The 25,077-nt window shown below is 42.2% G+C and overlaps 1 protein-coding gene across 1 annotated transcript; it reads left to right on the top strand.

Annotated features, from left to right (window-relative positions):
- The first annotated feature begins 16,928 nt into the window (after positions 1–16,928).
- ADRB2 (adrenoceptor beta 2) lies at positions 16,929–18,960 on the top strand. Its single transcript, XM_010386841.1, has one exon. The coding sequence runs from the start codon at positions 17,162–17,164 to the stop codon at positions 18,407–18,409; it is 1,248 nt and encodes a 415-aa protein (XP_010385143.1). The 5' UTR covers positions 16,929–17,161; the 3' UTR covers positions 18,410–18,960.
- Positions 18,961–25,077: the final 6,117 nt, after the last annotated feature.

Genomic DNA, 25,077 nt, shown 5'->3' with positions numbered 1-25,077 from the left:
TCTACAAAAAATACAAAATTAGCTGGATGCGGTGCTCCCAGCTACTCAGGAGGCTGAGGTGGAAGGATCGCTTGAGCCGGGAGGCAAAGGTTGCAGTGAGTCAATATCTCACCACTGTCACTCCAGCCTGGTGACAGAGACCCTGTCTCAAATAATAATAATATTAGACTTTATTTTTTAAAGCATAGGTTCACAGTAAAACTGAGTAGAAAGTACAGAGATTTTCCTTACACTCACTGCCTTCACACACACACACACACACACACACACAGCCTTCCCTACTAGCAACATCCCACACCAAAGAGTTTTATTTGCTACAATCAATGAACCTATACAGTCAAATCATAATCACCCAAACTCCACAGTTTATATTAAGGTTCATTCTTGACGTACATACCAAGGGTTTTCACAAATGTATAGTGACATATCTTATATCTAACATATGGTATCCTACAGAATAGTTTCACTGCCCTAAAAATAGTTTCACTGCTCTTCTGTGCTCCAGGTACTCATCCCTACCTCTCCCCAGGCCCAGGCACCCACTGATCTTTTCACTGTATCCATAGTTTTGCCCCTTCCAGAATATCATATATAGTCATGTACCAATTAGTGACTGGGATACATTCTGGGAAATGCACCATTAGTCGATTTCATCAATGTGCAAACATCATAGAGTGTACTTAAACCTATATGACATAGCCTACTGAACACCTAGACTGTATGCTATAGCCTATTGCTCCCAGGCTATAAACCTGTGCAGCTTGTTACTCTCCTGAATGCTGTAGGCAAGCGCAACACAGTGGTAAGAATCTGTGTAGCTAAACACAGAAAAGATACAGTAAAAATATGGTATAAAATATAACAAATGGTACATCTTTATAGGGCACTTCGCATCAATGGCACTTGCAAGAGTGGAAGTTGCTCTGGTTGAGTTAGTGAATGTAAAGACCCAGGACATTACCGTACACTACTATAGACAGTATAAACACTGTTTGCTTAGGCTATACTGAATTTATAAACAAAATAATTTTTCTGTCTTCAACAATAAACTTAGATTATCATAACTTTTTTACTTTGAAAACTTAATTTCTTTTAACTTTTTAATTCTTTTGTAGTAATACAGCTTGAAACACAAATATAGAGGAAGACAATTTTTTTCTCTCCTTATATTCTTATTCTATAAGCTTTTACCTATTTTAATGTTTTTTTCTTTTTCACTTTTTACATTTTTAGTTAAAAACTAGATCCGACCTACGTAGGGTCAGGATCATAAAAATCAGCACCTTCCAGCTCCACACTTTATGCTACTGGAAGGTCTTTAGGGGCAGTAACACCCATGCAAGTGTCATCTCCTTGGATAACAATGCCTTCTTCGGGGATACCTCCTGAAGGAGGCTCTTCTTGAGATGTCACTTTTTCCAGAAATGTGTTCATGGTGGTTTGCTTGGTTTGTTTCTTTTATTCATCGTAGATTTGCTTATAAATAGATAATGCACCATGAACATTCCTCTCTACTAATGAAAATCATTTTATGTTGGAGTCAACGTTTTCAAACGTTTTAAGGAGTTTATTGAGATCTGCAAAAGCTTCTGCCTAAACCCATCACTGTGAATATCCTTGGGGGCTTTTCTTTTCTTTTCTCCTGTAGTTTCCTTTCCTCTTGCTATGTATTTCTGTTCTGGTTCCAGTAACTCCTCATTAGTCAATTCCTCAGTGACCACATCTAGGACCTCCTCAATATCATCCTCCTCCACATCCAGGTTAAAGTTGTTTGCCATTTCAGCTAAAGCCTTGTGAATTTTTTTTGCAGCATCTTCATCCTTAGCAATGTTTTGAAGTCATGGATGAATGTCTTAAATGTCTCTTTCCAGATACCACTTACACACTTTTCGGTGACTTCACCCCCAACTTAACCAAGGTTGTTGATGCTGTCATAGACGTTATAATCCTTCTAGAATTGCATCAGTGTCTTTAAAAAATCTTCCTTATTTGCAGCAATAACCTAGGCAAAGGTCCTCCTCAGGTAGTAAGCAGGCCTTAAAAGCTGCTATAACTCTTTGATCCATTAGGTGGAACACAGAGGTGGTGCCTGGAGAGAGAGACACCAGTGTGACATTGAATGAAGATAACCAAAAAAAGAAGGATGTGCAGGAGCATTACCAAAAATAAGCAAAACCTTGAAAGGTATATTATTCCCCAAACAGTACTTCTCCGTTTCACTGGCAAAATTTAAGAAGGACATCTTGGAAGAGGAGCTGGATCATTCATGACTTCTTCTTATTCCTGTAGTACACTGCAGTGTGTGCTTACTGATACACCTGAAGGCCCTGGGGTTTTCACCGTGCCAGATCACAGAGGATTTCAATTTGTAACTTGAAACATAGCCCCCAAATAGGGCTGTTCCTTTTGAGGAAAAGCCTTGAAGCTTGGCATTGACTTGGCATCGACTTGGCATCCTTTTGGATGAAGGTCCTTTCATGCATGTTTCCAGAATAGAGAAATTTCATCCATATTTGCTCTGGCAAGTAATTTTGCTCTACAATCATCTTATCTAGAGTTTCCAAAAATTATTCAGCTGCCTTCACTTCAGCACTCACAGATTCACCACTCACTTTCACATTATGTAACACGTAAGAATTCTTGAATTGTTTAAGCCAGCTTGTCCAACCTGCTGCCTGCAGGCCACATGCAACCCAGGAAGGCTTTGAATGTGGCCCAACACAAACTTGTAAACTTTCTCAAAACATTATGAGATTTTTTGCGATTTTTTTTTTTTAGTTCATCAGCTACCGTTAGTGTTTGTTAGTGTATTTGATGTGTGGTCCAAGACAATTCTTCTTCCAGTGTGGCCCAAAACAATTCTTCTTCCAATATGGGAAGCCAAAAGATTGGACACCCTCATTTAAGCCATCCGTAGCTAGCCGTGAATTGAACACCATGGTTGGAGGCAGCCTTTTATTTCCGTATCTCAAATAAGATTGCAGCAATGGGCCGGGCGCGGTGGCTCAAGCCTGTAATCCCAGCACTTTGGGAGGCTGAGACGGGCGGATCACGAGGTCAGGAGATCAAGACCATCCTGGCTAACATGGTGAAACCCTGTCTCTACTAAAAATACAAAAAAAAACTAGCCGGGCGACCTGGCGGGCGCCTGTAGTCCCAGCTACTCGGGAGGCTGAGGCAGGAGAATGGCGTGAACCCGGGAGGCGGAGCTTGCAGTGAGCTGAGATCCGGCCACTGCACTCCAGCCCGGGCGACAGAGCAAGACTCCGTCTCAAAAAAAAAAAAAAAAAAAAAAAAAAAGATTGCAGCAATGGTGGAATGGGACATGCCTGACTGGCAAATGAAAACCGAGACTGATTTTTCACCTCTATGGCCCTTAGTCACTTTTAATTTTGTTTCCAGGTCAATCCTTCAACGTGGCCTCTTACTGACAACACTAGCAGTGGGTTTTGTACCCTTAGGGGCCGTGATGAATAAAACAACATGAGATTAAATCGAGAACAAGAGAAAATTAAGCAATTAAGATATATGTAAAATAAGACATGTGTGAGGCTGCTGCCGATGTAACACGACATATTGTTCTGCAATAAACCTTTTCTTTATAAGGAGTACACTATAAAATAATGATTAAAATACAGTGTGGTAAACATGAGTTTTTATTATCATTATCAAGTATTATGCACGGTACACAAGTATTATGCACGGTACACAATTTTACGTGCTATACTTTTATAGACTGGCAGCACAGTTGGTTTGTTTACACCAGCATCACCACAAATGGGTGAATAACGCATTGTGCTATAACAGTATGATGTCTACAATGTCACTAGGTGACAGGGATTTTTTTTTTTTTTTTTTTTTTTTTTTTTTTTGAGAAGGAGTCTCGCTTTGTCACCCAGGCTGGAGTGCAGTGGTACAATCTTAGCTCACTGCAAGCTCCGCCTCCCTGGTTCACGCCATTCTCCTGCCTCAGCCTCCTGAGTAGCTGGAACTACAGGCGCCCGCCACTACACCTGGCTAATTTTTTTTTGATTTTTTTTAGTAGAGACGGGGTTTCACCATGTTAGCCAGGATGGTCTTGATCTCCTGACCTTGTAATCCGCCTGCCTTGGCCTCCCAAAGTGCTGGGATTACAGGTGTGAGCCACCGCACCCAGCTGATGATAGGGATTTTTTAGCTCCATTATAATCTTATGCGACCTCCATTGTATATGAGGTCCAGTTGACTGAAACATCATTATGCAGGGCATGACAGTAGCTGAAATCGTACAGTTTGCCACCTTTTCAGATTGGTTTCATTCAGTTTGTGATATGCACTAAGGTTCCTCCATGTCTTTTCACGTCTTGGTAGCACATTTCCTTTTAGTGCTGAGTAGAATTCCATTGTCTGGCTGTACCACAGTTTATTAATCCATTTATCTACTGAAGGGCATCTTGCTTACTTCCAAGTTTTGGCAAGTATGAATAAAACTGCTATAAACATCCATTTTTGCAGAATAATCTATATAGGATGTCAATACATTAATTTATTTAGGCATGCTCCTTTGACATACATTTGGGTTAGTTCCAGTTTTTGGTTTTTGTTGTTGTTGTTATGTCAAACAATACTGCAATGTACATCCTTTACGTATATTGCTTATGTATCTGTGTGCATGCTCATGAAAGAGAAATTCCTAGCACTAGAATTGCTGAGTCAGAGGTATGTGCACTATAAATTTTGATGGAACACTAGTAAGGTCTACCAGTGTCTGTTTCCAACTTTAAGTTTTTGTAAGATATTAAATTTGCCAGTATACTTATATTTAAAAACAGAAAAGTTTCTTGTTGTTTGTGGATTTTGCATGTTGATCCATTCACTTCTTTTCATCCTTCATTGCCCAGACACCCACTGCATGTGCTCACACAGCTTGTCACACACCTTTCCCTGTGTCCCCTGAATGCTCCACTTGTCTGAGGTCTGTCCTATATTTTCTAGCACTGACAATCACAAATCCCTATAGGAACGCAGCTCTTCTCCTGCAGTTAGACCCGAAGTCTTACACATATTTGTTCATTTGATTCTCACCACCAGTCTGGGAGCTGGCAGGAGAGGAGTATAAATTTGCTTTACAAATGAGGAAACAAAGGCCTGACACACAACACAGATCCGTGGGTACAGCACCATATACCTCCCCTCACCAGATTTGCTTCTTCTCATCCACTTGCTTGGCACAGGGCTGCTGAGAACATCTCTGTGAAATTGCCTCATTTATTTAATTGTTGGCTGTTTTCCAGATTAAAGCTTTTCAAGGCCTCTTCCCCGCGCCCCCCTTCGTGATTTGTCTTGAGCCTCAACTCCTCCCCTCAGTATTCAGGGGCTTTAAAAATATCTGGCCCAACTCACTATTACTGTTATTTTGCTGTTCTCCTCCTCATATACCTGGTGCCCTAGGTCCCCTGGAATACTTGCTGTTTCTCAAGCATAGTCTAAAGGTTCCCACTTCCGTGCCTCAGTTCATGCTGCTCCTTCTCCCTGGCATTCCCTCCTTCCATGCCCTACTACCAAAATCACAGGCATCCTTCAAGTTCTGCTCAACAGCCACCAGCAGAAGGAAACTTTTTATGATGTCTGTTCATCTTCCCTGACAGCACTAACAAGACTAGCTCTCTGTTGAGTGAAGATCCCCTTTTTATACCTCTTTTGTAGCCTTTATCACACATCCTGTCATATCATAAGTACCCTTTTTATCCTTGCCATGTTACTGTAAATCTTTGAAAAGTAGTACCACATGGAACTGCTAACCATGCCCCCTTGAGCTTACAGGAGGACCTGGAAATAGTGGCTTAGTGGTGTTCCAAAACTCTCATACATATATTTTTCCAACATAGCAAAAATTGAATCATTTTCTATAATCTTACATGCAATTTACTTTTTAATTGTAATTGTAAAGCAAGGACAACTTCCTGAGTTAGTGCATTTAGATCTATTCAATTCTTTTTAATAACTGCACATCACAATATATGAGTTTCTAGTAATTTATTAGCCATTTCCTCTTCCTGAACAATTAATTTTCCTTCATCTTTTGTTATTACAGACAAAATTGAAACAATATCTTCACATACACACCTGACATTTAAGGAACTAATTTCCAGCAATGAAATTTTTAGGTAAAAAGATATATACATTTCACACTTTAATAAGTTTTGCCAAATTGCTGTCCAAACAACTGTGCCAATTTACTTTTTTTTTTTGTATTTTTTTGCAACCCCATTCATCTCTTGGCTGAAGATTCCTTGTTATCCAGTGTTCACCTGCTCTTCTTGGAAGGATTCCCCATGCCTCCTCCCCAGTGTTTATATGGGGAGATAGGGTACTGAATTCCTCCTCTGTTGCCCATAAATTCAAGTTTCTAGCCATTTCCTCTTTCTAAACAATTAATTTTCCTTAATCTTTATTACAACTAAAATGGAAACAATATCTTTACACACACACCTGATATTTAAGGAACTAAGAAACTCAAGTTCCTACCTAAATCATATAATTTACTATGTTACATGGAAGTCAAGTTGATGTGCTAATCTCCACTACTAGCCTGTGAGTTTCTTACAGGCAAGGACCTTGCCTCCTTGTTCATTTTTTTATATGTTGTAACCCCTTACACGGTACTTTAGGAAATTTAGGTTATTGTGTGTGTGTGTGCGTGTGTGTGTGTGTGTGTGTTTGTGTATTGGGAGTGGGAATTTGTGCAGGAGATGAGGAAAGAAGGAAAGGAGTGCTGTGAATGGAGGAAGGGGCACAAGCAAAGCCCAAAGGCTCATGGCCAATGATTTCCAAGCCCTAACATCCTCCCTCTCTTTTTAGAAATTGTAACCAGGATAGTTGGCCCTAAATCTTGATCATTTGGCATTTTTCCCATAAGTGATAGGAAACTGCTGCCTCTTTGCTCCAGTAGTCTGGTAAAACTCAGCTGTGAGACCCTGACAACTAGGGAATTTCATTTTCAGCAGCCTGAGCATGCAGGCTTGATTGAGCCTGGACTGTTGCATCTGAATCCTGTGTTAGTGGTACAGAGTGAGACTTTTGTTTAGACAGAGTGGTATTGCTTCTTTTCCTATTACCTACTATTTAACCTGAGGCAGGCTGCTTAATGTCTTTAAACTTCAGTTTTCTCATCTGAAAAATAGGAATAACTGTGCCTATTTTGTAAAGTTGTACAGAAATAAGAATATAAGAAGGGAATATGTACATAAGGGGCCACGCCCAGCTTCTGGTATATAATACACGCATGATAAACAAAAAACATGCTTATTGTTTTTCAGACCTCTTAACCACTACCAATTAACTATGATGTGCCAGGCACTGATCTTAAAGATCACTTGATTTGACTTTATCACTTTACAGATGACGAAATTGAGTTCCAGAGAGGCAGTCATACAACAGGTGAGAAGACCAGGACAGGACTCTCTTTTCTCCAGGCCCAGGGCATGATCCACCACTTCATAGCGATTTGACTAATCTGGGGTACCTTGACCTTCTCTCCTTGACCCAGTGAGATTTCTCCCTCTGTGCCTCCCAGGAGAAGGCACTGCTTTGGAGAGAGACCACCCTGTTTCCTTTCCTTCCTCTGTCCTTCAGCCACATCTGTTTTATCTCCTCCCATTGTTTCCCCTTCAGCCCTGCTCCTTGACCTCCTCTTCTGTGGCAGATGCTACTTGATCTCCACAACCATTCCACTTCTTTCCTCCAGGGCCTAAAAAATACTGTGTAATTCCCTTTCTTAAGCTCTAGCACTGGGCAGTTTGCACTTAGAGGGTTCTTAAATCCAAGAAGTTGTAGGCACTATCTCTTCCCTGTGGAAGGTTTCCTGAGTGCCATAGTCAACAGAACTCCCTAGGTTTCATATCAATAATTAATTGAGCACTACCTATGGGCCGCGTCAGTTCTAACCACTTTACAGACCTGAACTCATTTGATCTTCACAACAACCTCAGGAGGTTGTGAGATAATATCAACAGCACCGATTTACAGATAAGGAAAGTGAGACACAGAAAGATTAAGTAACTTGTTTAGGATTTTATAACTAAGACTTGGAGAAAGGGGGAAATCAAGCAGTAGGCTCCGGAGCTGCTCCCGGGATCAGGCTACAGTGGGTCTTTGCCTTTGCTTCTTCCCCTCTCTGAGCTGTTTCTCCCACTCCCTGACTGTTTTCTTTTGGGAGTTTTCCTTCCTAAATCGCTTGCACACAAATTTTCATTTCAGAGGCAGCTGCTAGAGAATCCAACATTTGGACATCCCTCCAAATCCACCCCAAATATTACCACTGTTCGTAGGTTAATGTATAAAAGGATTTTTTCCCTCTTAGATCAATTTATTTATTCATTCGAAGCACTGCCCTTAGAGAAACTAGTGTAATTTCCAGAAATCGGGTAGTCCCAGGAAATCCAAGATGATGATGATAATAATGATAAATAATTATTTTTGAAACAACATGCTAAGTTCCTTCAATGAATTATTTCATTTAATGTTCCAAAACATCGTCTGAGAGTACTGCTATTCAGGGAATGCTTCCACCATAATTGTGACCACCCACAGACACATCACTTCAATTTCTCATCTCCTAATCATTATGATATTTTTAGCTTCCATTTTGATGTCCCACCAAAACCTCAAATTCAGTATGGTCATATCTGAATTCACTACCCTTTCCTGTCCTATAGCCACACTTAGTCCACTGCTCTCCTTGTACCCTGCTTGGTAATGACCTCCTCCACTCTCTTGACTCATCCCCCTCACCCTGCAGCCAATCCGAGTTATGCTGATTCGTTTTTTGTCATGTCTCTTGGTTCTCTCTCTTCCTTTTCAAATCTAGTTTTTTATATATTCCATCTATTTCTTCCACAGCTATCCAAGGCATTTTACCCTTATTTTATACATGAGCCCTCAGAGGCCCAGAAGCCTAAAGCATATTGCCTGAAGCACACAGCTGGTCAAGGACAGTGTCATGATTGAAACCCACATTCCTTCCTCTGGCTCCAAAGCCCATGCTCTTTCTATCACTGAAGTGTATCCCACTAGCATAAGTCCGGGACTGAGACACCTGCAGGTGTAATCAGAAACTACTTTAAATAATTTAGTAACAGTACTTTAAATAACAGTGTACTACTTAGGAGTTATTCCCTTTTCAATTTTCTTTCAACCTTTTAAAATAAATGGAGAAAGTCCCATTTGATGCTAGAGTACCATTGGTATTCTAGCACTTGCGAATCTTCCTTTTCAATAAAAAGAGAGCAGGCCTGAGGCTCAGAACTTTGGCAAGCAACAAAATCTAGCTAGCATTTACTAACATTGTTTTGTCTTCATGGTTACTTTCTATTTATGGCAAATGACACCCATTTTCCATGTGTGGTAATGGCAGTCATATAAAATTTTCTTTAAAAATAAATGTATTGAGTTTTAAAAATGAGTCAATAATTTTAAAAATCATAGAAGTTTTAAAAGTGAGTCAATAATTTAGAAAATTGTAGAACACCTGCTCTTCAGAATAGCAGAAATCACAAAGATAAAATGTGAATAGCTGAAATATGGAGGATAAAAAACCACAATCAAGTTGTTGTGTAGGATATTGGCAATTTTTGCTTGTCAACTCCATGGTACTTCTTCAAAATCAAAAATTTATCTCCTCAATGGCCCTCAAAGCACTTTCTTCCCACTACAGGCTTGTTCAGTTTAGAGTAGAAAGGCCCTTAGATGTTACCAAGCCCAACTTCCCATTTCATAAATGAAGACTGAGGCTCAAAGAAAGAAGGCAACTTGCTTAAGGTTACATAGAACATGATAGCTGCTTTAGGACTAGCACCTAGGTCTCCTAATCCCCCATCCATGCACTCTTCACTGAACCAAACTGCTGCCATCATATATATATGTGTGTGTGTGTGTATGTACATATATGTATATCTGAATGTGTGTGTGTGTGTGTGTGTGTGTGTGTATATATATATATACGTTCACCATCACACAGTGTTCATTCCTATACCTGAAGGAGACTCAAGCAATTCCTCTCAGATTCAGCAAAAGAAGATTCAGTTAGGGCGGGAGCAGCGGCTCACGCCTGTAATCCCAGCACTTTGGGAGGCCGAGGTGGGTGGATCATGAGGTCAGAAGATCAAGACTATCCTGGCTAACAGTGAAACCCTGTCTCTACTAAAAATACAAAAAAAAATTAGCCAGGCATGGTGGTGGGTGCCTGTAGTCCCAGCTACTCGGGAGGCTGAGGCAGGAGAATGGTGTGAACCCAGGATGAGGAGCTTGCAGTGAGCCAAGATTGCACCACTGCACTCCAGCCTGGGAGACAGAGCAAGACTCCATCTCAAAAAAAAAAAAAAAAAAAAAAGAAGATTCAGTTAAGCACTGTACTCTAAGGCATCTATTGCATTGTATGTAATGACTTAATTTCTCTCTTATGTCCCTAGGAGGGTAAGAGATATGTCCCAGCTTTGGGAAAAATAATTTTCTGTAGGGCTTAATTCTCTTGCAAAATCTCAATTTGAGAAAAGCTGCTAGAGCTTAACCCCTTTGAATGCTGATTCTCTTCAGGCCAAGGGGTCTTTTGAATGGCCAACTGAAGTCTCCTCTGCTTAAATTTAATCCCATCTCCTTTTGTTCAGTGCTTCTAAGATGTGAAGAATTTATTAGCATGTCTCATAAAACTGTAGCGTAGCAGGAAATTAAATTCATCTGGTATAATCAGCTGTTTGGAAAGCTTTGCTTGTTGCTCTGCTCTAAGTTACGGTTGCCAAGGTGATTGCAAATTGATTGTTTGACTTGTTCTAGCATCTTTCCAGGTATTGATGTTAAGTTTAGACGTTGACAAACCTAAGCAGGAATAAAAGAGGCCTGCCGTGATGGTAAAAGGGACTCTAGAACCAAGGGAACAAGGAATGTTTAACCTGAAGAGGTTTTGTTTGCTAAGGAGAACTTGAAGGGATTCTCCCAAAAGCTAGGACAGAGAAGAGACTTGTTTTTAGTGGCCTCAAGGGGGCAGACTTAAGATCCATGGGTAGAAGTGAGAAGATGGATTTCAGTTCAATAATGGGATAGCTAGAGAAATACACACCTGCAAAAGGGGCTGGTGAGCTTGCCCTTACTAGAGATAGCTCTGAGTTTTGGTGGGTGCATTGTGTAAGGAGCTGACTAGATTGTGAGATGCTTCATTCAAAAGACGCTGACATCCCATCTAGCTATATTACTCAATGATAATAGTAATTTTCAGAATCATTCTTCTTTCTAAAGAACCAAGTTTTGTCTCTCTTTTCAATTGTTTTTCACAGCAATCCAAATTAAAAGTAAATTAGCGACTATCCATGTTCAAAGGATCCTTTCATACATACGATTAGATAGGATCAATACGCATTCTATATATATTTTTTGATTCAAAAATAAGATACTAACAGTAAGGTGTTTCTTCTACGGCAGCATGCTAAGCACTTGACGTGCATTTAATCTCATTTAATGTAAATTTAATGGGATAATGCTGTACAGAGACATTTTTAAGGTAAGCATTTTTTTTTTTTTTTTTTTTTTGAGATGGAGTCTCGCTCTGTCGCCCAGGCTGGAGTGCAGTGGCCGGATCTCAGCTCACTGCAAGCTCCGCCTCCCGGGTTCACGCCATTCTCCTGCCTCAGCCTCCCGAGTAGCTGGGACTACAGGCGCCCGCCACCTCGCCCGGCTAGTTTTTTTGTATTTTTTTAGTAGAGACGGGGTTTCACCATGTTAGCCAGGATGGTCTCGATCTCCTGACCTCGTGATCCGCCCGTCTCGGCCTCCCAAAGTGCTGGGATTACAGGCTTGAGCCACCGCGCCCGGCCAAGGCAAGCATTTTAAACTATTGTTTGAAAAGAAATCTACAGATGTTTCTGTGCTCCAGGATCATACACAAGAAAGAACTCTTGTCTAAGTCAAGACCCAGTGTAAGATTTTCCTAACCCATATGGCTATTGGTGTGAGGGCATGCTCTGGCACCAAGGAACCTTACTCCTATTCAAGCATTCATTAGGTAAATCCAAATGTGAGGTTTTATTCCTGTTTGACAGGCAGGAAACGACAAATCAGTGTCTTAAGGGATTGACAAAACATGTAATTAGATGCTATCAATCACCATAAAAGAGCCTGCTTTTTCTTACATCAGATAAAGGTGGATTTAGTCTACTAAGAACTTTCCAGTTCAAATGAAGCATTAACTCTATAAGGTCACATGAACAGTAAGCAGGGTTACTCGAACTCCTCTGCTGGAAAATAAAATAACGGCATTAGGCAGGGAAAACTTGTGAGGCCATGAGCAGACCTGGACTCCTACTTTTCCTTAACACTTTGGCCTGGACACTTCTTGTTTTTTCACTTCAGTAACCTCATTGGCAAACTTGGGGGAAATAAACTAAATAATGTATTAAGCTCTTTCCCAGTCTAACTTTCTCTAAACCTATAATCACAAAAGGAGGTCAGGAGAAAAGACTCTTAGTTAGCAGACTACATCTTGACATTTCTACCAGCTTGGTGAAACAGCAGGGAGAGAGTGCACATCCATTCATCAAGGCTGGAGGGCAAAGGCCCAGAACTTCCTAATTGATATAAGCAGATTCTCCTTCTTTTTTGATTATTATTATACTTTAAGTTCTGGGATACAGGTGCAGAACATGTAGGTCTGTTACATAGGTATACACGTGCCATAGTGGTTTGCTGCACTCATCAACCCGTCATCTACATTAGGTATTTCTCCTAATGCTATCCCTTCCCTAGATCCCACCCCCAGACAGGCCCTGGTGTGTGATGTTCCTCTCCCTATGTCCAAGTGCTCTCATTGTTCAACTCCCACTTATGAATGAGAACATGAGGTGCTTGGTTTTCTGTTCCTGTGTTAGTTTGCTGAGAATGATGGTTTCCAGCTTCATCCATGTCCCTGCAAAGGGCCTGAACTCACCCTTTTTTATGGCTGCATAGTATTCCATGGTGTATATGTGCCACATTTTCTTTGTCAAGTCTATTATTAATGGGCATTTGGGTTGGTTCCTAGTCTTTGCTATTGTGAACAGTGCTGCAATAAACATTCGTGTCCATGTGTCTTTATAGTAGAATGATTTATAATCCTTTAGGCATATACCCAGTAATGGGATTGCTGGGTCAAATGTTATTTCTTGTTCTAGATCCTTGAGGAATTGCCACATTGTCTTCCACAATGGTTGAACTAATTTACATTCCCACCAACAGTGTAAAAGTGTTCCTATTTCTCCACATCCTCTCCAGCATCTATTATTTCCGACTTCTTTTTTTTTTTTTTTTTTTTTTGAGACGGATTCTCACTCTGTTGTCCAGGCTGGAGTGCGGTGGCACAATCTCAGCTCACTGCAACCTCCACCTCCCAGGTTCAAGCGATTCTCCTGTCTCAGCCCCAGAGTAGCTGAGACTACAGGGGTGCCACAACTTCTGGCTAATTTTTGTATTTTTATTAGAGACGAACTTTCACCATGTTGGTCAGGCTGCTCTCGAACTCCTGACCTTAAGTGATCCACCCACCTCAGCCTCCTAAAGTGCTGGGATTACAGGCATGAGCCACTGCGCCCTCCCTGTTTCCTGATGTTTTAATGATGGCCATTGTATCTGGTGTGAGATGGTATTTCATTGTGGTTTTGATTTGCATTTCACTAATAACCAGTGTTGATGAGCTTTTTTTCATATGTTTGTTGGCTGCATAAATGTCTTTTTTTGAGAAGTATCTGTTCATATCCTTTGCCCACTTTTTGATGGGGTTGTTTGTTTTTTCTTGTAAATTTGTTTAAGTTCTTTGTAGATTCTGGATATTAGCCCTTTGTCAGATGGGTAGATTGCAAACATTTTCTCCCATTCTGTAGGTTGCCTATTCACTCTGATGACAGTTTCTTTTGCTGTGCAGAAGCTCTTTAGTTTAATTAGATCCCATTTGTCAATTTTGGCTTTTGTTACCATTGCCTTTGGTGTTTTTACCCATGAAGTGTTTGCCCATGCCTATGTCCTGAATAGTATTGCCTAGGTTTTCTTCTAGGGTTTTTATGGTTTTAGGTCTTACGTTTAAGTATTTAATTCATCTTGAGTTAATTCCTGTATAAAGTTTAAGGAAGGGGTGCAGTTTCAGCTTTCTTCATATGGCTGGCCAGTTTTTCTTGATTTAGCATTTGTGGGTTTTAAAAAAGGAGTTTCCCAAAATATTCAGTTAAACTTTTAAGTGTCTTATGTGTATATCTAAATACATGATCAGTTAATATTTGTCTTAAAGGGGTTTTCTTTGTTCTTTTCTTATTATAGGAAGGTTAAACAATATGCTTATTTATGCCATAGTTTCACAAACAGGAAGGAGATTTTAAATGGTTTAGTTCCACAATTTGAGTAGATGTGTATTTAAAGAAACGCTGTTGCATAACAAATACTGCCTCTTCCTAAAATGCATCATGCCAGAGCCAATTTTGGAAAACACAAATATGAGGTGAGTATATTTTGAAAACTATGTGAATATAATAGATCCTTAATTAATATTTGTGGATTTTATGGGAAATACTTGTTTTCTAAGGCATCTGTCTTGCAAAAAGTCAGTTTCTGTTGTGAAGGATGTTAAAGGGGACATGTAGGTTAAATTCTGTTTCTGAGTTTGGCTTCCAGAGTAAACATCCAACTTACTTTTGCCCTAAAGTATTTTATTGTTCTAGTAGAGAAGACTAACAATATATTCTAAACCACTAAGTAATTTACATAAACTTCACTTACAAACTATATTTGTGTGACACTTATATGAGCAAAAGCATTTTCATATTTCTTACTATATTATTCAATTCTTGCTCACCCCAATGGAAGTGACTTTATGCCCCTTTAGAGATAATGGAAATTAGGTACTTTTGATTGCTCTTAGAAAAAAAAATGAACTAGAAAGCTCCAAGTTTGGTGAATCTGGAACGTGGGTATTCCAATTCCAGTTGTAGTGCTTCCACCCTATCCATCACTCCTGTCTGCATGTAATTACGCAATACATTGAAAAGATTAAAAGATGGGTCTTGGACTCAGGCAGACCTGGGTCAAATCCAGATTCTGGCACAGCCCAGCCATTGCCCCTGGGCAAGTCATTTTCCTCTTCGAACCTCATTTGTTAATTAAGCTAAAAATAGCCCCCACCCCCATGGGACTGTGGGAAGGTTTAAATAGAATAATGCATGAAAAGCACATAGCAGAATGGTCCATAAATGTTAGCCATTGTTATGTTATTATGTAATCTACAAAGTATGTTTAGTTACACTTCATGAAATAGTTTCAGTTTTTCAAAGACACCACTAATATATGGGAAATCAAACCCTGAAAATTAATTTCACTTTAGCAGTAAAGTCACATGCCAGATGCAAAGGATAGTATTTCATGAACAAAGATCTTACTTTTGAGGTTTGGTCTTACTTTTTTTATTCCATAAGGGAGAAATATATATATATATATTTCTTTTTTTTTTTTTTTTTTTTTTTTTTGAGATGGAGTCTTGCTCTGTCACCCAGGCTGGAGTGCAGTGGCACGATCTCGGCTCACTGCAACCTCCATCTCCCAGGTTCAAGTGATTCTCCTGTCCCAGCCTCCCGAGTAGCTGAGACTACAAGTGCATGCCTGGCTAATTTTTGTATTTTTAGTAGAGACAGTTACACCATATTGGCCAGGATCTTTTGCTTTCTATAGCTCCAAATGTTCTTAATGTTAAGACACTCTTAATACTCTGAACCATACGAATTTGCCATTTTGGTAAGTCACAGACGCCAGATGGTGGCAATTTCATATGGTGCAACCCGAAAGATTAACAAACTATCCAGCAGATGAAAGGATTTTTTTTAGTTGCATTGGGATTACTGAAGAAATTGTTTGAATTCTCAGTGCATCTCCAGTTCAACAGATAATGAGGGAGTGATGCCACACTCTCAAGAGTTAAAAACACAACAACAACAACAAAATTAAAACAAAAGTACACAACTTTCTCTCTCCGTCCCGAAATACATACATGCATACCCCTGCTCCAGGTGAAATCCAAAGGGTAAAACTGTCTTCATGCCTGCAAATTCCCAAGGAGGGCACCCAAAGTACTTGACAGCGAGTGTGCTGAGGAAATCGGCAGCTGTTGAAGTCACCTCCTGCGCTCTTGCCAAATGTTTGAAAGGGAATATACTGGGTTACCGGGTGTATGCTGGGAGGGGGGCATTAGCAGTGCTTGGGTGAGGGAAGTTTGTGAGTACCCAGATGGAGACATCCGTGTCTGTGTCGCTCTGGATGCCTCCAGGCCAGCGTATGTGTTTACTTTCTGTGTGTGTCACCATGCCTTTGTGCTTCTGGGTGCTTCTGTGTTTGTTTGTGGCCGCGTTTCTGTGTTGGACAGGGGTGACTTTGTGCCTGACGGCTTCTGTGTGAGTCCGCGCGCGAGTGTGCATGTCGGTGAGCTGGGAGGGTGTGTCTCAGTGTCTATGGCTGTGGTTCCGTATAAGTCTGAGCATGTCTGCTGGGGTGTATTTGTGCCTGTATGTGCGTGCTTCGGTGGGCACTCTCATTTCTCTCCGAATGTGGGGCAGTGCCGGTGTGCTGCCCTCTGCCCTGAGACCTCAGGCCGCGCAGGCGCCCAGGGCAGGCAGGTAGCGGCCACAGAAGAGCCAAAAGCTCCCGGGTTGGCTGGTAAGCACGCCAGCTCCAGCTTTAGCCCTCTGGGGCCAGCCAGGGTAGCCGGGAAGGAGTGGTGACCCGCCCGCCAGGGAGCAGCTGGGCCCCGCCCGGGCCAGCCCCAGGAGAGGGAGGGCGAGAGGAGGGGAGGAAAGGGGATGGGTGCCTCGCCCCTTCGGGCCTGCCGGCGTGCCATTGGCCGAAAGTTCCCTTACGTCACGGCGAGGGCAGTTCCCCTAAAGTCCTGTGCACATAACGGGCAGAGCGCACTCCGAGGCGGCTTCTCCAGAGCACGGACTGGAACTGGCGGGCACCGCGAGCCCCTGGCACCCGACAAGCTAAGTGTGCAAGACGTGTCCCCACAACACCCACCCCACGGCCGCTGAATGAGGCTTCCAGGCGTCCGCTCGCGGCCCGCAGAGCCCCTCCGGGGGTCCGCCCGCTGAGGCGCCTGCAGACAGTGCGCTCACCTGCCAGACTGTGCGCCATGGGGCAACCCGGGAACGGCAGCGCCTTCCTGCTGGCACCCAACGGAAGCCATGCGCCGGACCACGACGTCACGCAGGAACGGGACGAGGCGTGGGTGGTGGGCATGGGCATCGTCATGTCTCTCATCGTCCTGGCCATCGTGTTTGGCAATGTGCTGGTCATCACAGCCATTGCCAAGTTCGAGCGTCTGCAGACGGTCACCAACTACTTCATCACTTCACTGGCCTGTGCTGACTTGGTCATGGGCTTGGCAGTGGTGCCCTTTGGGGCCGCCCATATTCTCATGAAAATGTGGACTTTTGGCAACTTCTGGTGCGAGTTTTGGACTTCCATTGATGTGCTGTGCGTCACGGCCAGCATTGAGACCCTGTGCGTGATCGCAGTGGATCGCTACTTTGCCATTACTTCACCCTTCAAGTACCAGAGCCTGCTGACCAAGAATAAGGCCCGGGTGATCATTCTGATGGTGTGGATCGTGTCAGGCCTTACCTCCTTCTTGCCCATTCAGATGCACTGGTACCGGGCCACCCACCAGAAAGCTATCAACTGCTATGCCAAGGAGACCTGCTGTGACTTCTTCACGAACCAAGCCTATGCCATTGCCTCCTCCATCGTGTCCTTCTACGTTCCCCTGGTGATCATGGTCTTCGTCTACTCCAGGGTCTTTCAGGAAGCCAAAAGGCAGCTCCAGAAGATTGACAAATCTGAGGGCCGCTTCCATGCCCAGAACCTTAGCCAGGTGGAGCAGGATGGGCGGACAGGGCATGGACTCCGCAGATCTTCCAAGTTCTGCTTGAAGGAGCACAAAGCCCTCAAGACGTTAGGCATCATCATGGGCACTTTCACCCTCTGCTGGCTGCCCTTCTTCATCGTTAACATTGTGCATGTGATCCAGGATAACCTCATCCCTAAGGAAGTTTACATCCTCCTAAATTGGGTGGGCTATGTCAATTCTGCTTTCAATCCCCTTATCTACTGCCGGAGCCCGGATTTCAGGATTGCCTTCCAGGAGCTTCTGTGTCTGCGCAGGTCTTCTTTGAAGGCCTGTGGGAATGGCTACTCCAGCAACAGCAATGGCAACACAGGGGAGCAGAGTGGATATCACCTGGAACAGGAGAAAGAAAACAAACTGCTGTGTGAAGACCTCCCAGGCAGGGAAGACTTTGTGGGCCATCAAGGTACTGTGCCTAGCGATAACATTGATTCACAAGGGAGGAGTTGTAGTACAAATGACTCACTGCTGTGAAGCAGTTTTTCTACTTTTTAAGACCACCCCCCCAAACAGAACACTAAACAGACTATTTAACTTGAGGGTAATAAACTTAGAATAAAATTGTATAGAGATATGCAGGAGGAGGGGCATCCTTCTGCCTTTTTTATTTTTTTAAGCTGTAAAAAGAGAGAAAACTTATTTGGTGATTATTTGTTAATTGTACAGTTCAGTTCCTCTTTGCATGGAATTTGTAAGTTTATGTCTAAAGGGCTTTAGTCCTAGAGGACCTGAGTCTGCTATGTTTTCATGACTTTTCCATGTATCTACCTCACTATTCAAGTATTAGGGGTAATATATTGCTGCTGGTAATTTGTATCTGAAGGAGATTTTCCTTCCCACACCCTCGGACTTGAGGATTTTGAGTATCTCGGACCTTTCAGCTGTGAACATGGACTCTTCCCCGCTCCTCTTATTTGCTCACACGGGGTATTTTAGGCAGGGATTTGAGGAGCAGCTTCAGTTGTTTTCCTGAGCAAAGTCTAAAGTTTACAGTAAATAAATTGTTTGACCATGCCTTCATTGCACCTGCTTCTCCAAAACCCCTTGTCTGGAGTACCATTGCCTCCCCGACTGGAAGCCACAGGTAACTACTTGTAATAACTGCCCATGACTTAATGTAGAATGATACAAGAATGACACGCACAGATTGCTTAACCCTTTCATTTGCCTTTGAATCTGCTGCTGCAAAGCTGCATCTCTCCTGACACTCATGCCCCAAATCAGTTCTGCCTGCTCTTAGTATAGCTCAACTCTCCCTACGGTTATTGTTCTGTGTTGTTACCTCGGAAACACTGACTCACAGAAGCGGAGTTATGGGCATATGTTTTTTTTCTCTCCACGCGCCCCCACCACCCACCTTCCAGTTCTACTTGTTTCATAACTGTTTAAGTCTTGGTCATGTGTTATAGCTCTTTGTACTGCATCAGGGCTTGGCATTTTAGGGATAAAGAAGATGTTCTTATGAGGAAGCTACTCGAACATGGCCCCGTAATTCCGAGGGAAAATTAAAAAGGCATTGGTCATGGGGAGAAAAACTGGAGAACACATAACTGTTGGATTCCACCTGACCTAGAAATAGAATTTTAACCCCTTTTCCTTCTTTCCTTTGGTCCCTGTTTTCTTCTCCCACTGACTCTCCTCGGTTCAGTATAAACCAAGGTTCTGAGTCTTGGCACTGTTAACATTTTGGACCAGATAACTCTTTGTTGTGAGGGCTGCATCATTGGATGTTCAGCACCTCTGGCCTCTATTCATTAGATGCCAATAGCATCACCTGCTTATAACAGGTAAAAATGTTTCCAGATATTGCAAAAGAGCCCCTGAGGTGTGAATTAGCCCCTGATTGAGAGTCACTGATAGAAACTAAAAATCTCAGCAGATATATACATTCTTTCTAATGCAAGCGCTTGATTGTGCCGAGCCTTGGAGAGGGATTTTCACAGTTCACCTAGGCAGTAACAGACCCTCATCAGCACTCTTTCCATTCCATCATGCTGCCTCCTCAACTTGCTTTCTAGCTGCCCAGATAGTGACCCTGAAATGTTAAGAAGGCTTTAGGTCTGTACATGAATTGTCAATGGAGGTGAGGCCTGTGGCCCATGGCTCCTGCTTGTGAAGAGATTAGAATACTGTCAAGAGGCACGTTAGGGGAAATCACAAAAGTAAATACATTTCTTCTCCCAGCCCCTTTCTATTTTTGCCTGTGTGTCTGAGCCAGAGCTTGGCCCAGGTTTGATGAAGTGGATCGTCCTCCTTGGCAACGCCAGGCTGGGGCAGATCAGCCTGCAGGGTTCATTACCATTTCACTGGCTCATGAAGCTGACTCCACTCCCCTCTTCCTTTCTATCCCAGCCAAGGTCCCCAACCAGAAAAGCATTGGCCTTCTCTGCTTCCTGTCAGCTCAATGATGGGACGTTTGGGTGAGCACTGAGCTCTCAGGAGAATGTTAGGCACCTGTGATTTTGGAACATGCCGTGGCAAATTGGGGAATGTGTGTCATTCGGTGCTTTCACTTTTTTCCAAGGGTTTGCATACCTATTATCACATTCTCTTTCTACTGCTCTGGTCCCCACACTAAGAGATTTGGGCAGCTTCTTTGGCTAATCTTCATGCTCCCGGTAGCCTCATAAAATCTCAGACATGGAAGAGCCCATAGAAAGTATTTAACATCTGAAGAGACTGAAACTCTGTGAGGCAAAGGGCTTGCCCAAAGGTAAGCAGCCAAGGATGTCAGAGTGGGACTCAAGCCAGGGAACCCAACTGCTATTCCAGGAACTGCTGCATTCTCTCCACCACATTAGCATTGAGTTCTTTCTTCACCCTCAACTGGGGCTATAACATAACACATTCATTTCAGCCAATATATTTTTCTTTTGTCCTTAACACAAAATTTAGAGCAAAAGCAAATAATCTGCAATAGGGACAAAAGAAATAATTCCTCATTTAACTCAGCAAGAGTCCACCAAGATATCTTCTGCATTTAGGGAAGCTGGGAGGTTCCTTAGCTCTTTATAACCAGTCGGTGTTGTATATACACTCCTTTGCCTAAAGGAATGTCTAATGTAATTTCTGTTAAAAATTCAGGTATTAATGTTAATTCAGATTCCCAGCTAAAAGGAGAGTTTAACCATATTCACATTCCTTTAGGAATATTGTAAGCACAAGAACTTTGATTAGTTTTAAGGGTCCTGATAAGCAAGAGTATTCTAGGCATATCTTAATCCTTTACTTTCTACCTCTTTGGTGTGTTGCTTTGTTTCTTTTGAGGGGTTGGCTTTTGTTGGTGTCACTTCGTCTCTCTGTTTGCTGACAAGTTGGCTACCTAAAATTTGTGGTGTATTCATCATCGGAAAGTTTTCTTTGCCTGGACAGCAAGTTCTCAGAGTCTGTCAAATGAGAACTTTTTTCTAAGATGCAAGCTGACAGGTGTGAACAGTGGCAGGACAGGGTGAGCCTCCTCACTGCAGTAATTAATGGGATAAGGTATCTGGAGAAAAAGGAGCTTGAGAATAGGAACTATCTTTACATGATTCTTGGAATATTTCTCATGGTGAACCTACTGCCAAATGGAGCCTAAACCAGAATCAGTCAGAAAGTATTTATGGAGAACCTACTGTGTGTAGCATGAGAAAAGTATAGGTTTCAGTTTCTGCCTTTTGGAGCATGATATTAATGATACTAAGCAGATAGCTTTTATGGAATCTTACTAAATGTTAGTGACTATATTAGACACCTGTTAGGCATTATGTCCTCTTCACAACTGTATGATGTAGGTAGCATAATTGTCCTCATCTAATAAATGAGGGAGCTGAGGCTCAGAAAGCTTCAGTAACTTTCCAAAGCCATACCACCAACTAGTTGCAGAGTCAGGACGAGAACCCAGATCTCTGTGATTCCAGGATCCATGGAGCCTAGCACCCAGGCAAAACAGGAAGCAGCACGAGATAGCTTAGAATCTGTGCCAGAACAAGTGTAAGAACTGGAAATGCAATACTTTGTTGAGAGAAGAGGGAGATTGCTGTGGGTTGAGGCAGGGAGGAATATTTCCTTCCAAGCACGTGACTTCAGTGTTTCTGGGGACTGGGACAAAAAAACCAATCACTGTAGTGCCTAGCTTGCTTCTCCGAGTCTTTGTTTTGTCTTCTCATCAGAGAATCAGACCAAAATGGAAAGAGGATATGAAACTCTAAAACGAACACAGCAGAGTAAAGCAGAAACACAGGCTGCCCTACATCCTGCAACTCTTCCTCAGCTCCAGCGTTGGAAAGGTCTCCTAAATTGAGTGGGTGGCCAGATTTTATGGAAATTTGATAGGCCTGGGTAGCCATATAGGTGTTGTCCATCTTGAGCTAGCATTCTAGAGCAAAGGAGATGATTTTCTGACAACAGAGAGCAAGGAAGGTTAGTATGCTTTGAATGCTACTTTTCATTGACAGTATAACCTCTACTAAATTCAGTCTGTGCTAATCCGTACTTCACTGACAGTGCAAATATAATTTGAAGGAGGGATTTTTCTAAATGCCTAAGAGAACAAACTTCCTAAGCACTTTCAAGAACTTGGGAAATTCTGGTGTTTTATGAATAATAGGAGGCAGGGTGAGGTGAAAAGAGCCCCCCTCCAACCTCCCGCCCACCCCCACTCTCTCTCTCTCTGAAGTTGGGTGAGGCGGTTTTCCTCAGCAGACTTCCGTTTGCTCATCTGTAATTTGAGGCCAGTACAGGTGGTATCTAAGCTCTGCTCCACTCTGAATGTAAATTTATACAGTTGTTAATTTAGAGGCTAGAGATAATCATTTATATTTCTAATTAGAGTTGATGACATTTGCCATATAAACAATGGTTGAATATTCTGAAGGTTGTCAGCCTACAGAAGAGAATGCTGTGAAGTACTATTTGGTGCATGATAATTTCTTTTGGGTATGATCTCGGGGAAAAATACAGATTTCTCGGTTCTGCATGAATACAAGAAGGCAAGCAGAACCTTACAGAAAGGCAGATTCCAGCTCAGGTATAAGAAGACTTTCCAAAGAGTGAAATAAATAATCTGTCAGAATCGTGAACCTCCCGTTTTTGGAAGCAGTCAAGAGAAGCCCAGATGAAACTCTGTTCGGGATAAAGCACAAGGCCTGCACTAAGCAGGAGGCTGGGCTAGGCTCTTTCCAAATCTGTGATCCTATGTCATTGAAAACAGCAGACCTGAATGTTCCTAAAGTGTATTCAAACTGTTCCCTAATTCCAGCTGGCCTTCTCCCCAATTCCTCTGGATTCCAGAGGTTTCACTGCATTCCTAAATGGGAAACCTCCGGGGGAAATCAGGATCTCAACAGCGTTTGGCCATGGGGAGAAATCCAGAAATAGAGCAATAAGGTTAAGCAGTTTTCCAAACTATTAGACCTTTTCATCAGCTGCTCTTCCCATGCCTTTTGCAAATGACCTACTAACTCCCAGAGCAAGAATAATGAGAGCTGCAAAGTCCTCTCTGCAAAGACTATTACATCCTTCTCCACCCTCGGAATCATTGCACTTCTTGTGGTCTTTTTGTCACCCTTACAGGGCAGGAAGGAATAGAGGTAGGTCCCTGGCTAGCACCGGAACACTTCAAAGCTTCTAGCCCCAAAGCCTGGAGACCTGGGGTCTGTCATAGCCCCGCCACTAGGAGTCTGGGTAACCTCAGACAGGCCACTTCCCTTCTCTAGACCTGTTTCATCACCTCTAAAGAGAGACACTTTGGCTTATATGGGTCCTCTGTTTCCTTTTTTTTCTAAAATTCTGTAAGATATTAGGAAGTCTTCAGTACCGCACATCTGACTGCATTGCTTTTATTTTTAAAAGCATATTTTTTCTTTTTAAAAGGATAATGGATAATTATTATAGGACATTTAAAAGTATATGAAAGTATAAAATGAGATAAATCACACTTAATGTCACCACCTAAAGATAACCATCGATAAATTTGATGATATATACGCTTCCGGTCTTTGTTCTAAGCCTAGCTATACAAATGTACATAAATATATTTGTAAATGAAAATAGAATTATATTATTTATACTGTTTTGGATCCACTGCTGATACTTTTACAAATGCTCCCTTGAACTTACTTTCGTGTGTACTGTGATACAGATGTTATAATTCCTGTTTGCCCATTGGCCTGATTGTATAGAGTGTTCAGGTGCGAAAGAATCACCACTCCTGGAGAGTCTGAATCACAAAGTCGGCGTTGGGGTCTAAGAATCCGCATTTTAGCAAGTTCCTCCAGATTTTTCCAACACAGATTGCCCATGGACCACATTTTGAGAAACAAGGTTACAAAGATATAAACTTTGTATGAATCCCTCCCCCTGCCCCTTGTTGGTGGATGAAAAAGATGTTTCTATACTTGCCTTGTTGAAAGCACACTTTCTGCACCTGGGCTCTAATCTGCTTTCAGAGCAGAGGCAACGAACCACTGAATATCCAGGACAGCGTTCTTTTGACATTGTTGAATGCCTCCTACCCAGCCTGTTGATTTGTATAAAAATAAGTCTATTCAGGTCACATAGTGACCAATAACTTCTGTTTGGAAAAGTGCAACAGTAGGTTTCGATTCTCATAGAGAGCCTCTTTTGATAGTAGCAACTGCTAATAGCTACGAAGTGCTTCTTATGAGCCAAGCATTGTAGCTGGCAATTCTGGTGCATGCTCTCATTTAGTATTCACATCGACTCTGGGAAATAGTGCTATTATGTTTGTCATCATTCTATAAATAGGAAAACTAAGACTTTCAGAGGTAAACTAAGTTGTCCAAGATCACATAACCCACTGGAGTGAAACCCGGTATTCTGAACCAGAGTCTATGTGTGTGTTTTGCCACTAGAATAGGCCGTCTGTCTTTTCTCAGTTGGGGATCAGGTAAGAAAGAAGGAAGGAGAAGATTACGAGAGGGTATTTTTAATGGGTGCATTTTGTTCTAATTCTCCAAGGAATCTTCTCAGAGAGGCCTGATTAATATATGCCCTTTGAGACTAAGGAGCAAGCCGTACTGTCTAGGCAGGTTGTGATTAAGTAGAAACTGGGAAACAGGATCGTACTTAGAGTCGGCATCTGTCTTTCACCATTATTCGACACAGTTTAAGTGAGCTTGTTCCGCCAGATAGGAGGGCAG

This window comes from Rhinopithecus roxellana, chromosome 3, assembly GCF_007565055.1.
Source record: "Rhinopithecus roxellana isolate Shanxi Qingling chromosome 3, ASM756505v1, whole genome shotgun sequence".
Lineage (NCBI taxonomy): Eukaryota > Metazoa > Chordata > Mammalia > Primates > Cercopithecidae > Rhinopithecus > Rhinopithecus roxellana.
The sequence above is the reverse complement of the archived record's forward strand: the minus strand, read 5'-3'. Positions and strand labels throughout refer to the sequence as shown.

Excerpts from the sequence above, each read along its gene's own strand:
- ADRB2 (XM_010386841.1), top strand. The coding sequence starts at position 17,162 with ATGGGGCAACCCGGGAACGGCAGCGCCTTCCTGCTGGCACCCAACGGA.